The 15,628-nt window shown below is 27.5% G+C and overlaps 1 protein-coding gene across 1 annotated transcript; it reads left to right on the top strand.

The window, feature by feature from the left end:
• The first annotated feature begins 9,407 nt into the window (after window positions 1-9,407).
• On the top strand, window positions 9,408-11,317 carry LOC130667062 (putative ankyrin repeat protein RF_0580). Its single transcript, XM_057468458.1, has 2 exons — window positions 9,408-9,994; window positions 10,350-11,317. The coding sequence occupies exons 1-2, from the start codon at window positions 9,504-9,506 to the stop codon at window positions 10,441-10,443; spliced, it is 585 nt and encodes a 194-aa protein (XP_057324441.1). The 5' UTR covers window positions 9,408-9,503; the 3' UTR covers window positions 10,444-11,317.
• Window positions 11,318-15,628: the final 4,311 nt, after the last annotated feature.

Genomic DNA, 15,628 nt, shown 5'->3' with positions numbered 1-15,628 from the left:
CTCTTTTTATTTAAACTATTTTTCAAATTTATCAAACGATTCATTGGACTGAAAACTACAATTTTTCCATTTTCGAAACAAGAAAACTACAGGAAGAAAATACCTCGAAAATTTTTCAGATCGACGTTTTTTTTTTCATTACGACCAAGACGGGTTTGCTCTAGAATATGACTTCATTTTTTTTTAATTTTTGTAATCTCTGTTCTGGTAGAAAATTATGAATTTTCAAAATTTATAAAATGAATGACAAAAAGTATATTTTTAGATCTTTCAAATACAACAAAATTCAATGATTGGATTAGTTATAAACCAATCGAATCCACAGGTGGTCCATCTTGAGACCACTTCCCTACTAAAGAACTGAATAAAAAATGAAGGTGACTAATTTTCGATCAGTTCAAATTAGATGTGCTTTTAAAAATAATTACATAATATATAAATATATTAGTCGAGCATAATCTATCATCTATTTTAAATATAAATGTATCATCATTTTTATTTAACACGTAACTTTGTATACGTACCTATATTTATTTACTTTTTTTTTTTATGTTTCAAAGCTTCAAACACAGATCTGTCTTGACCCCATTAAAACGTTTCCCACGTGTGTCTCTACGAAAATAAATCAGCTTATAAGCCATCCTAACGAATTAACTATATCCCAAGTGAACGAAACTAAACGCTAAAGATTCAAAACTCAAGACTTTAATATGTAGTGGGTTATTATAGCACACATGAGACATGAGTTGAGGATGACTGTTTAACTATAGTTATAACTATTCTATACAAATATATACGTATATATTTATACAATCTGTACGCACAATAAACGACGGTTGATATTATTCAACCGACAAAAAAACCCCACATTTTATCTCACAAAGACTCTTCACCTACTAGACATTTTTTATTTTCTGTTGCCGCATATTCGTCATGGCGACACACTTCCGAAACACTATACTTTATGCTAGACAACTTTTAACTTGTGATACTAAACAACTAAACAATACAAATAACATGTCCCAATATTTTTTTATGGAACACAAAAATACATTTTTCGAGGTTCACAATTTTTTTTCATTTTATTGAGACATTAGAATATTTTTGGTTTAATGGCTGTTCTTCCTCAGTAGTTTCGGTGAGTTTTAAATGTTTTATTTTGCAGCAAAGGTTTTTAATTTATGGACCAGTCAATCATGAACCGATTCGCTGAAAAATTTTTTCGTGGAAAAAAATTTGATGTTTTATTTTTCGTCAAAATTTTACTATCTCTCTGTAGTATACTGTAAAAAATTTTTGAACTCAGTGTGGAATAAATGTCGCGGTGTAAAAATTTAGATGTGAAAATTACACGCCGAGAATTTCACGGTATTTTTTACATCAAAAATTTATAGAAAAATTACTAGTCATAGTAACATGAGGACAGTACACGGAAAAAAATGATTGACAATAATTGTAGTTCCACTTCTAATTATTTATGTTATGTTCAATAATTAATGTCGTTTCAATCAGTAAAATTATCATTTTAATGTTTAAACTGCTATTATTAACAGTTAATCGTTGAAATATATTGCTTGACTATTTAAAATTACTACTTAAACCTTAAAAAACTACAAGACACTTGTCAAAAAATTTCAACTGTTATTAATTTCTTACGTTCTACTCCATAATATTTACTAATATTGGGTCTAGGCGCGCTGTTAATGAGAATCTGAGTATTATTTACTAATATTTTTTTTCCGTGTATGGACTTATTGTACAAATTACCGATAACGTAAAAATTTAAAATATACATCGAACAGAATTTACAAGGTGCATTGTAATTTTGACAAATAAGCAACAGATTAAGAAATTTAAATTTCTTGGATAAAATTTAATCTGTTGCTTTGTCAAAATTACAATACTCCTTGTAAATTCTGTTCGATGTATTTTTAAAATTTCTACAGTATCGGTAATTTGTACAATAATTCCATACTGTCCTCATATTACTATGACATAGTAATTTTTCTATAAATTTTTTATGTAAAAAACACCATAAAATTCTCTGCGTGTACATCAAATATCGTGTTAAATTTAGGTGGTGTTAATTAAAAATTTTTACACCGTCAAGCGTGTAAATGTGTAATTTATGATAATTTTGGGTCACGAAAAATAATCATAAATATATTTGAATGTTCAAAATACCATTTAATATCTAAATAAAATTAATATAGTTATTGCCCGCACAAAAAAATATACAAATAACATATATGTCCCATACAGCCGATACATTGATGCATATATGTCACATATATATTTTTTTGTGTGGGTGATTGAGCAGTTAAAAATGTTTAATGATCATTTGTTGTTCATTAATTACATAAAATTATAACGAGTAACACGGAATGGTGTAAAAAAAGTAGATTACACCATAGTAAAATTACACGGATAGATAATTTACACCGGTGATTTTTTCACCGTTATTTCACACTGCACGGCTGTGTAAAGTTCTCGGGAGCCATTTTTACACCAAAATTTTTTACAGTGTACGTATGCAATTTTTTGTCATACCAGACTGGAATGTTTGATTAAAAAAAAAAAATGACTGATAAATATTTGCATAAAATACCAGGTGGATAATTTGAGTGTAAAAAAGTTATGTACATATGCAAAGAGACAAATTTTCTCACGGGCACTTGACCAACCATCAACGGGTTACCGTGAGAGATAAATAAGTGATGAAGATAGAGTATATATATGTTTATAATGCACGTAACTATATATCTATAGATACTATTTATACAGAGAACACCCTCTTTGAGGAGTTATTTTAATGACAGGATGGAATCTAAACTGCGAAGCTGATAAATGCAACTGAAAAAAAAATATTAAGTAAAAATAATAGATTGTTCCGTAGCAAAGTAAATAAGTGAAGACAATTGCTGGCCTGTAGTCTAAAGGGAGAGCAAATCGTGTGTACGTATACGTAAAAAAAGGAATAAGTTAAGTGGGTACACAATGAATTTCCCGCAAGCTGGACACATGGCGTTTTATTTCCCGCCTACCCTGCATCCGTGTTGCAGTTTATATTTATATGTATATATAAGAAGAAAATAATCGTGACGGCGACAAACAAGAAACCACGACTCTTTTTAAAATAAGAGTATACTGAGCTACAATTATTACAATTACCGGTAATTACTGCTGGCTATTTGTTCGTTAATCGTTACGTTAATGTCCGAGTTAACTTCCTTCAATTCTTTGTTTTCTCTCGTGTACAGTGCATTTATGTTTTCTTTAAATCCATCCTGTATCTACTTCTTCATAGAATATTGTTTTGTTAAATGAATCATATTGTCTTATAAAATTTATCTACGCGACTCGCTATTAAGTAAACATGAAAAAAAACCTCGATAATAAATTTCTACTCCTACTTTTAATTGAAAACTAAAATTAATAAATTCACTGTACTCGATAAATAATGAGTCATGTTGAACTTTTTTATGGCTGACTCATATCATGAGAACCAATTTATCAGAGTAGAGTATATAATAAAAATAAAAAATAAAATGAAAAATTTTTACATTAAAAGTATGTTATGAATAATTGTGTACACACAGGTGGTGCGCTGATGATGTTCAAACATAAGTATGTATTTATATACAGATTTAAAGATTTACTGATATAGAGAGCGACACATTCCTGTAGAGTTATTATAGATTGAATTTCGACGTATGACATGAGACGATGAAGAGAGAAAAAAAATTACAACCGTTTTTATTTATCTCTTTTTTTTTTAAATGATATACCCGCATCCATTTATCGTATATATAATAGTTAGTTAGTGGACATTGTATCGAAACACGTGTGTGTCGTGATACATAAATATATATACACATGTATATACTATGTAGATATATGTAATATGCATGACAATGAAGTGTCTCAAAGATCATTCTACGCTCTTTAGTAATGGTACTTTTTTTTTAACATCACTGCTGAGTCAAAAAAAAACGCGCGTAAAAAAAAAATGTTTTATCAACAACTGTTCCAAAAAATTACTTCCTATTTATTATTAATAGATTTTTTTCTTCCATAATAAATAAATATGTGTATATACTTTTTTGCATTAGAAGACATTTATCGAGCTATTGAATTATTAAATATTCTATTTTTGTGAAAAGAAAAATAAATGGCAGATGTCAATTAAATATTGAAATTTCTTTTTTTGGTTATTAATTTATTTAGTTGATTGGGTTATTCAATCGACTATCGAACTTTTAGTTGCTAAAGTATTTATTATATTTTTTCGGACTTGTCAAAGCTCTTAACTAGTTTTAGAGACACTAGAATATTCAGATGGAGCTTTTTTTGTTGGATTGTAACCGGAGTATTGTAGTACTCTAAGCATTATTGTCAAGTAATTGAAGGTTACTCATGTTAGAATATTCTAATAATAAAAATAATAATGCCTAAGATCGTTAAAATCTTTAGTGACACTTAACTAATCTATTACTCACTTTTTTATTACAATAATTATTTACCCATTAAAGCTCAAAATCTACATAAATATGTATATGATTATTGTTTAATTTGGAATTAAAACTCATTGTTTGATCTCAGGACACTTTAACATTCAGCATTGAATTTATTTATTATTTATACTTTGATTTATATATAGAGGAGAGGGGGCAGAGTGGGCCCCTTAAGGAAAATAATTGTAATATCATTCATTTTTTTACGCGTTTACTTCTTTTTAGACCCTTGATACTTATTTTCACTTCATTATGCTGCGTCCATTAAAATTAAAAAATCTAAAATTAGGGACAAAGTGGGCCCTCCGAAAAATTTCGGATTTTATATTTTTTATTCTTAACACGTATGATATTTGCAAATAGGGTAGAGGTACCGTTTTTGGCCACTTTAGAGCCAGTTTTGGACACTTAAAAAATTCAAATAAAATAATCTGTAAAAGACCCAATAACATAACCAATTTTTGAAATATGTTTAAAGATACTTCTATCCCACTATTAAAATGAAAATTTTATTTTCCACTTTTTCATTAATCAAAAGAAAGGATTAAATGTCCAAAAATAAAGCAGTGTTCACAAATGGTACCTCAACCCTATAAAACAATTGTATTTTAATAATATAAAAGTCATTTTAATAGTTTGCTGCGATACAACTTTAAAATGTAATTTTATTATCTTTAACTTTCTTAATAAATTATATTTAATGAAGTTTTGGTGGTCTATTTTAGCCCTCATTATATAAGAAATTTCGATAAGCTTATTATCCGTCCGAATTTATTGTCGTATAGAAGATTTTGAGGGGCTCACTTTGCCCCCATATTTTTTGAAGTTTTGAAAATTTTAAAGGGCCTACTTTGCCCTATATAGAAAGAAAATAGCAAAAATAGTCTCTATTTTTTGAATTTATAAAAATATTTAATTTGTATTATTGTTGAATTTTTTTTTTTGCAATGAGGACATTTGAATAGAAATTATATATGTATACAAATATATTTGTAAAACTTTACTAAAAATAAGCTGATATTTAAAGAAATTGGATTTTATGAATCATAAAATATTTGTGATGTTAAACTCAGATAATAATTAATGAGACTGAGAATAAAATAATTTATCAATAGTAAAAAATAAATAAATAATCCAATACAAATTGTAATTAAAATAATAAAATGAAATAAAAAGTTATCGACATCTGAAATCATTTGAACATGAATTATCGAAGCGTAACAAATGTCAGCTACTATATGCGCTTTATCTGACGGAATATTAAAAGCAATAAATCGCACTAAGAAATTATAAATTAACATATTTGTATATACATTTATAATAATAGTTTCTCGTTGGTGACACAGATACGGATCGATATGAATCTAAAGATATCGAATGTCATTATCACTTAGAAACCAGTTTTCTTGTTACTCTTACAGTTTAATGACTTTTTTAATAATAAAAATAAATCTGTTAGCCATTCCACGCTGGGATTGACCTCTTCATATATATCATTATTGTTATACATACAATCCATTTAAAAAGACATAAATCAGATAGTAAAAATCAGTAACGACACGAGCGTTCGTGGAACACGATTTTGAATGTTATACAAAGTTGTGAATACTTAAAAAAATATATAAATGTTATATTAAATTAACCATTTTAACATGGTTATATAGCTTTAAACGAGGATTTAATAGCCACGAGACCGCACACTGTATTAACAGGGAATAATACTTTTTTATTTTTGAAGTCGATGTCTCAAATGTATTTAGGGCGTTTTATAGGGATGCATAAAAGTGGTTACACAAAGTTGCTAGTTGCTAAAAAGAGATGGATAGAATTGAGAAGAAAGATTCAAAGTGTCCAGTTTTACGGTCTGTATAACCGTTACAAAAGAGGGTCAGTACTGAGATTTTTAGTACCATCTACATGGGGATTATTTACTTTGTTCAGCAAAAAATGTCCGCGGAAGACTGATGGATACCGATGACCACCCATTAAGTCACTTTTTTTATTAATTTTAAAAGTCAGAAAAAAATTGGGTTTCTAAATTTTTTTAGGTGACGCTTTTAAGGTAATGGATATTCTGCGTAAACGTTAATTAAATTTCGTCATTTTTTTTATCGCTAGCTACAAACCCGGATGAAAATAACATATATGGTCAAAGTTTATGTAAAAATATATGATAAATATCAGAAAATATATGTGGCGAATTTAACTATATTTTCTGATATATTTTTTTTTATATTAAAAAATATAATACTCATCATATACGAGTCCGTATATGTTTAGCATGTATAAAATATATATGTCAATTATATACAAAAAATATATTTTTATCATATATGAAAATATATATTCTTTTCATATACGAAAACTATATTTCTATCGTATATAAAAATATATATTTCGATCATATACGAAAAATATATTCTGATCATATATAAAAACATATATTTATATTATGTATGGAAAAAAAAATTTATTATTCGTATGACCAACTCTAATTAAATTAGATCTAATTTTTAATATACTCTTTAAATTGCAGTTAAAATTTTCAAAATTAGTTAATTTGATGCGGATATATATACCCATATATGTATATATATATACACCGAATAAAATATATGCTTAAATATAACAAAGAAAATATATGGTGCCATATATAATGGAAATTATATGCTATCATATATTTTATTTCATATAAAAATTTTATATTTTTTAAATATAAAAGGAAATATATCAACACAATATATTATAAGGTAAATGTAAATGTATATATAGCTTAATATAAAAAACATATAAGTAACATATATGAATACATATATTTACTACTGTATATAATTTTATGTTAAATCGGCGAAAATCTCTATGTGACTTTTTATAATATACACTATAATATAAGTATATATATACATATATACGTATATACATGTACAGCATGAATATAGTTATAACTTATATGTTTGTATTTATTAGAAAAAGAAAGATTTAGATTAGAGAGAGAGGGATACTAAGACTTTGTTGTGGGGATTAAGAAAAATGTAAAAGGAAAATATGTATGTGGTTAACCTCGAACGATCAAATAGATACTTTTTGCGCACAACTTCTTTAATTTATTTTTGTGATTTAATTATACACTTGACATTAGATTTAAGTTTAAAAAATAATGTTAGTTTTATTTTATTAACTTAAAAAATATAATAAACATCAATCATATGATAAAATTATGAATAAACAATCAGAGTAAATAAATATTGAGATTTGTAAATAAATAAAAGGACTGATTATATTTTAAAAATAATAAATGATAAATATTTCCTCTGATAATTATTCTCCGAACTCGACTATATTTAGTTTACTTATAATTGACCATTTTCATACTCTCAAGATACATAATGAAGCAGTCATTATTTAACGATCATGATGATGGCGCCTGTCTAGGGCTACCATGATTCTTTTGAAAATAATGCAGGTATACCACTAAACAATGTACTGGGAGACCATGAGACAGTGGGATTTTCCCCGTAATGTTTGATGCCTAATTTGTTAAAAGTACAATCGGATTACGATTTCAAATGATATTTTGAGCACGTATAATCTTTACTGAACAATTACAACCGTAAATTACTATTTAAATTCCTTTAGTCTACAAAGAAAAATTCACACTTTAAAGTTAAGTACTTAATGGGTATATCATCAACATGGGACTTAAGATCTTTTAGTCTGAATACTCATGAGCCATTTAAATTTTTGGATTCTTCTAATTTTAAAATCCTACTTTGTAATGACATAAATATTGCTTTGAAAGTAATATAATACTTAAATCATTCAAATATTTATTTACACTGAAAATAATAAATATTTGTCCCAAATAAATCAATTTATTTGTGGTTTTTTTTTTTATAGCAAATGAATATATTTGATACAACAAATTATGACAGTTGATTCAAATAATTTTATAATTTGACGGAGATATATAATTTATTTGTGGTAAGTAATTGATATATATGTGGCAAAGATATTAAGTTTGTGACAAATAACCCAAAATTTGGCGATACTATACATATATTTGAAGCCCTTATTTATTTGTAGCAATTGGATCATTTCTTTACCACAAATAAATCACTTATTTCACGCAATTAAACTACTCAAATATATTATATCTTTCTTACAATTAAATATTAATTTGGCCATATCCAAATATACGATATCTTTGGCTCAAATAAATCGTTTTTTCAGTGTATATACTGTTATGTTGGGGTGACTTGGACATGAAAATTGCTAAATTTTACAAAATTTCAATCTATTATTCTTATACTGTCCGATTTATGGCGCTGATTTCTAATTTGTAAATAAATTTTCTAATTTGATTTTTTGAGAACGAAAGAGAACCAAAAGCGAATCATCGTACATAAATTTTTTTTAAAAACTTCGGATAGAGAACTAAAAAAAAGTCAAAAAACTGTGAGGAGAATGTCACAGCACCAAAAGAAATGTAAAAAGAATATAAGAGAATCAAAAGCATAATATTGAGAAATTGAGAAATCCAAAAACTATACCTTTGACCTAGAGCCTCAAGATATCGAGATATAATTTTTGCCAGAAAAAAACAAATTACTGAACATTTTCTCATTAACACATGATTAAATGTCTAGACATTTAGACATAGACTTAAATGAATCCATAAAGACTACTGTAATTACGATAATATCAACAATTATATGCAGTCACACTTTACAGACAAGTACAGGTATGCTTTGACGACTAAGCTCTATGAGGGTAATTAAGGTATGTTCGTCAGTAAATTTGTAATTCTAGTAATGACTTTTGTATGCATCTTATTGGTCAAAATCTTGGGGTAGGCGTAAAAGATCCATAGTTCCGGAGCATATATAAACCCGAAATTTCTGTTACAAATCAATCTGTGAAAAATTGTCAAGTGCAATAGTCGATAGTTCAGTGAAGTAACGTTAACATTATTCAAATAACAACCAAGTCATGGCATTATTATCATCAATAAGAACAGCATTCCAAGACAGTCTCGACGAATATCTCTTGGAGGCAGTAGAGACAAACGATTTGACAAAAATCCACCAAATTGTCATGGACCAAATACCCGACGTTCCGCCAAATGCAATGAACTCTGCAAGACTAATGTATTTGGCTCTGGAAAACAAAAAGTTCGACTTAGCTGAAAAAATATATAGGACTTTTGTGGGCTGTGCAATAGATGATTATGTGGACTACAACGATGAAGAAGAGTTTGTGGGGTGGACTGCGTTACATTTTGCTGTGGTGAACAAGAACTACAAGGCAGTCAAGTTCTTATTAAAAAGAGGAGCCGACGTTAACTGTGAAAATGAAGAAGAAGATCAACCAATCAATCTGGCTGTTGATAACAAAGACATTAAGATGACAAGATTGCTTTTAAGTTACGGAGCTGACGAGAGGCATTGCCAGGACTGGCTAGTTACACCAGACAATAAAAGGTATTTTCGATTAAAATTTGTTCGTGTTTGATTATTAACTATATAATATAAACATATTTTTTATATTAATGCTGAATATTCAATTGAATATTAAGTATTCAAAGTATTTAAAATTGAAAATTTTGATCTATTTCATTTTTTGAAATCCAGAGACGACGATATGTAAAAATGTTCAACTAAAATTTTACTGCAGTACTCGTTAAAATTTGTTAATTTTTCTATAATTATTGAATTAATAATTATTTAATTTTTCTATGATTAGAAAACAAAATTTGTTTTAATACGTTACTATATTTGAATCAATAGTAATTAATATCTACACTGTAATAATTAAATGTTTCTATAATTATTATAGAAAACAATCACGTCGTCGTAATAAAAAAAAAATAGTTTTGGTGGATGGTCCGGAAAATGGTTATATTTTGACAATTTCAAATAGAGAGGAGTGAGTCAAGGATTGGGACATTCAAAAATATCTCCAATTCCTGTTTCAAAGATTTTTTAATCGTGGTTTCATACATCAACGTTTTCAATTTTAATTCATACGACTCATTTTCATTATTATTAACATAAAAAATTTTTTATAAAAATCATTTCATTAACATAAACCATATAAAGCCATAACACCAAAACCTATTTCATTTCAGTGATATCATCGAATCTCCCGAATCGAATATCGAATGTTCTGAAGTGTATACCGATTTTTCCGAATGGAATATCATTAATACCCCGATTCATCATCTCATCACATAACCAAAAATACGAATTAAAGAAATTAAATATAAGTCATCAAAAACATTTTTTTTAAGCTTTTTTTAAATTGTGAATTTATGTGTCAATGCTTTTAAACTTAATTTATATGAAACATTGTAACTATGATAGGGGAAAGCCGAGCAAAAGGGGTTACTTAAAGAAATTTTAAATTTTCGAGGACTAAAATACGCGAAATCTTTTTTTTTATGATTGTCAAAGTAAACAGAAAAAAATTTTAGTTACCTTTTAAAAAAATAATTATTTTCGCGGGCAAAATGAGGTACCCTCTAAAAAGGTAAAAAAAAAATTCTGAATTTTAAATTAATTTAATTAAATTCTTTGTGAGTAATTGACTCAAAGAAAAATTATATTTTACATGATTATTTGATACAAAAAATTTTAATGGTTTTCATCATAAAAAAAAATCATTTTTCGACTGACCCCGTTTTGCTCGGCCCTCCTCTCCATAAAAAAATTTTTTTGTAAATTAGTTATAAGTATTTTCAACTAAATTAAATATACAAAAAAAATTTGTAATTGTAATAATCTGACATTAACTTTTTTTTAAAAATAAAAAACAAAATTTTATTAAAATATTTTAATTTTATTTAAATCACTTTAGGTTAAGAACAGAATCCTACTTCATACCACCGCTAATATTAATTATTAATTAACTTAATTATCGCTTTCTCACATAAAAAAAAAAAAAATAATAATTTTCCAACGTTTTTTTTTCTCTTTAGCGACTCGCGGATATCCATTGGTTACATCAAAGTAAACTTCTGTTACACTTCCTACAATTATATTGTTATAACAAATCAATATCCACTTCATTTTAAGTAACACTTTCATTTATCCTCTACTATTTTTAATCCATTAAATTTCTTTACTCGCGTAAAATAAACTCACCCATAAATCTCACCGTTTTCAATAGTAATAATTTACCAAATCACCATTTGCATTTTTGCCGCGAAAAATATTTTAAAACTCCAGTAACAATAAAAAAAAAATAATAATAAGAAATAAATCGGTTTACTATTCAGACGAGTAAGAGTAAATTTGAAAGCCTACTTTTATGATATATACCACCTACTTAAATTATTATGCCTTACACGTTAGATCTCGGTGATATATCAGACATTTCACTTTTAACGGAAATCAATTTAACTTTTACATAAAAAATGATAAGTGACGTGTTGATCGGTGGATAAATAACCAACTCCACATGCCATATTACATGCTATAATAATTATAATGATAATAACAATAAGTATACTACAAAGGAGATAAGACTAACAAGCAAACTTTAGCTAAACGACTAAGACTAATTTATAACAATTTTAAATTAACATCACAGTGCATAAGTAATAGTATAACATTTAGATTCATTTTTATTTTGTTTATCTCTATTTCATAATAGTCATATTCATAGTACGTTAATATAAGTACAATATGTTATATATATATATATATATATATATATGTCTATCATATATTATCGTAGATAACCCAGAGGGCTTCATACTAAACATTATGCCAGAGTTTGCATCAGCTTTCCGACAACTCTAAACTCCAACTTGACCGCATAATACTATAGTGTTACTTCATGTATGTTTATCTATTTAATTCTTGGCGATGGTAAGAAGTTTAGCATGGGTATGGATTGTATGGAGAGTATGGATAACTATAAGTCGACAGAGTAGACACGCATATAACAGCGGGAATATCAATACAAGCACTAACCGACTAAGCCACTACACCTGAAAACCCGTCGAGAGAGAAAGCTGTTTTTCCATACTTGATGCTTAACTGCTGTGTCTCGTCATACGCTGATCGCTGATACTACCTATCTCTTTCTTTTTTTATTTTAACTCTTTACTGTTGGTCTTTAATCTTAGACTTTTGCTTATATATTACTGTTACACGGTACCTTCACTTAAAATACGCACTTATCGTCGTATGTTTTAATGCTGCGGATAAATTCACCTACTGCATTATAATATAGCAATTTAAAGTTCAATTAATTTTAGTAATCGCATTTCATGGGGATTTAATTTTTATGTTTACGAAAATGTCATTATTGATTGTTCGGTTCTGAGAGTTATTATCTACTGTTGTGACTGAGACCGATGTATTTTATTTGAATAATTATTAAGCGTGAATTATAAATTTGAAGAAATAAAACTATAATTAAATTTCATTGACCCACCAATTAGAGTGGAATCGTTAAAATTCAATTTTTTTTATTGCTGTCTCTAGCTCAACTAACCCGAGTCAAAATTTAGAGCCCATTTTAAAACTTCTAAAGTCGGATCTATTTCGGACTTGAAGGTTCAAAATAAAGTCTGTTTCCATGTTAAATTAGGTCCGATTTTGGTCCCTGAAGTGCTACAAATTTTCGTTTTTAGCACTTTAGGGTTCAATATAGGATCTGATGAGAATTAAAATTAGGTCCTATTTTGAACCCCTGAACCCTATTTTATTGTGATAATAATAATATTAATATTATGATTAATAATAATATATGTTACTCTGGATTTTATTTGCATTTACAATGGTTAAAATAATTTCAATTAAAATTATCAAAATATATAGCAAATGCTGTTAATAGATCAATTTTTTATAATAAATTAAAAATAATAATTAATTTTATATAAATTTCGTTGCATGTCAAAAAAATAATGCTTACAATTAATTTTAAAAAATCTTTAATTTTTTTATACCATCATAAATAATTTAATTACAATGAATCGAAATTTATTACGGGACTAATATTGTCGGACTTGAAGGTTCAAAATCGGAGCTCTCAGTAAATGTTCGAAGTTCTGGGTTCAAAGTCGGAGCTAGAGGACTACAGGGTTCTCAATCGGATCTATTTCGGGCTAGAGGGGCCTATATAGGCTTTAAATTTCGACTCGGGAAATTTTCTCGGACTTCGTAAATGAGAAATAATTTTTTTTATTTAATTTTCTAGTCCAATCATGACTTCTCTAGAAATTTAAATCAACTGAAAAATAATTTTCTAAAAAAAAAATATATTGTTACCTTTGATCTAACTACTGATTAAAATGTAAAAATGATTGAAGAAGTTTTTGGAAATTGAAAAAAAAAAATTTATTTGAACAAACTAAACTATTTTTCGAATTTTGAAGCCATACATCTGAACCAGCAAATTTGTTCATGAACTGTCGTGTTTATAGAATAGTAAAACAAGTTGAATAAAATAATTATAATGATTTTTATCATAAAAATATTTTTATCCAGAGAAGATAGATACTTAAAGATAATATATTACTTTCACTCGTTATACGAAGTTGATTATCAACGATTTTCTCTCTGTTTACACTCCTGTCGGTTTTCCACGTCGATTTATAAGTATCTCGCCTGTGTAAATATATGGTAACGTAAAACTGCTGGCAGATTATACTAGTCACTAGATAAGTATAGTATATGGGAATAAGTTTATATACACATTTTACATACGTATATAAATAATAACCAGCGCATGAATATACTTATGACGTATGAGTATTATATTGAGTGTTTGACGGTATGTAATGATATGTTTGGCTATCGGTTAAGGATACGATATGGGGTCAAACATTAATCGTAAATGTTGTAAGTATATTTATATTTATTCATATTTACAAATGCGTAGTACGTTTCTTTCATCTATACACGCACATAAACTATTCATCTAACATTTCACTATTTTTGCATCCGATTGAAAAATTCTATTCATAAAATTTTTATACATTTTTAAATTATAAATTACAATAAAAATAAATAAAAGAACATTTTGCCATAAAATATTAAAAATCTCCAATTTCCAAAATTCAATTTCCCGGTTTAAATGTAAGTAAATTAATAATTAAATTCACAAAATATTTTTTGACATATCCCGGGTTAAAATATTTTTAACTGGAAAAAAAGTAATTTTTTTTATCGGCCGAAAATTGACCGAAAAAAGGCCCAGGTAGTGAACACGAGGCTGAAACTCACTAGGCCGAAATTTGGCCGATTCATTTGTCGGCCAAATATCGGTCAGTTTTTTTTTCGGCCAAATTTTGGCCTCTTTCAATAAAATTTTATAGTTTCAACGTGATTTCGGTCAAATTAAGTTGTTTCGGCCTATTTTCGGCCAAATATTTTCACCTGGGATTGTGTAGTGTCCATCTAAACAGTCTTTGCAATGTCTTCATATTATTTTCCCATATATATCAATATTTTTTTTTTAAATTTCATCGGTCATAAAATTAAAGATAATTTTAATGAAACCCTCTATTTAACCACTAAATGATGACACATAGATAAAGCTATCCACTATAGCCATTTTAAACCAAATTTAATATATACTGTATACATTTAATGATAGTGTATTCTATAATGTATCGATACAGCCGCCTGCAGCAAGTGTACCAATCTCTAGTCTTTGAATTATATCGGACACACTCATACACATACAAATATATAAACTACTATTCTACATCTGTTTGACAGTTTGAGTAAATTTATGTTTTGATCAATACCTTTTTGGCATTAGAAATGTATTATAGATCACTATTGCACTTTTGAATTATTAGTTATTCATTTAATACTTAGTCGATACATTACCGATTTGATTTATCCCGAACCAGTTTTAAATGTATAGATTAATCTGGCTAATTATAACTATTCCTATACCCTGTAGTAATTATAACTGATGCAGTGATTTAATATATTTTGGTTATCGATTATAGTTGAAGTTGTGAAATAAGCAAAATATTGATGTACGGAAATGAGTAAATTGAAAAAGTATGAAGTTAATTTAGTGACCTTTGGAGGGATTTGATAGAGAACGTAACGAGCTATAGCCAGTATGTCGTACGGGGTCTGAGGCTT

This window comes from Microplitis mediator, chromosome 4 (assembly GCF_029852145.1).
Source record: "Microplitis mediator isolate UGA2020A chromosome 4, iyMicMedi2.1, whole genome shotgun sequence".
Classification (NCBI taxonomy): domain Eukaryota; kingdom Metazoa; phylum Arthropoda; class Insecta; order Hymenoptera; family Braconidae; genus Microplitis; species Microplitis mediator.
This window is presented reverse-complemented; position numbering and strand designations above follow the sequence as displayed.

Coding starts and splice junctions, on each gene's coding strand:
- LOC130667062 (XM_057468458.1), top strand. CDS start 9,504: ATGGCATTATTATCATCAATAAGAACAGCATTCCAAGACAGTCTCGAC. Junction 9,995..10,349: donor GTTACACCAGACAATAAAAG/GTATTTTCGATT, acceptor TAATTATTATAG/AAAACAATCACGTCGTCGTA.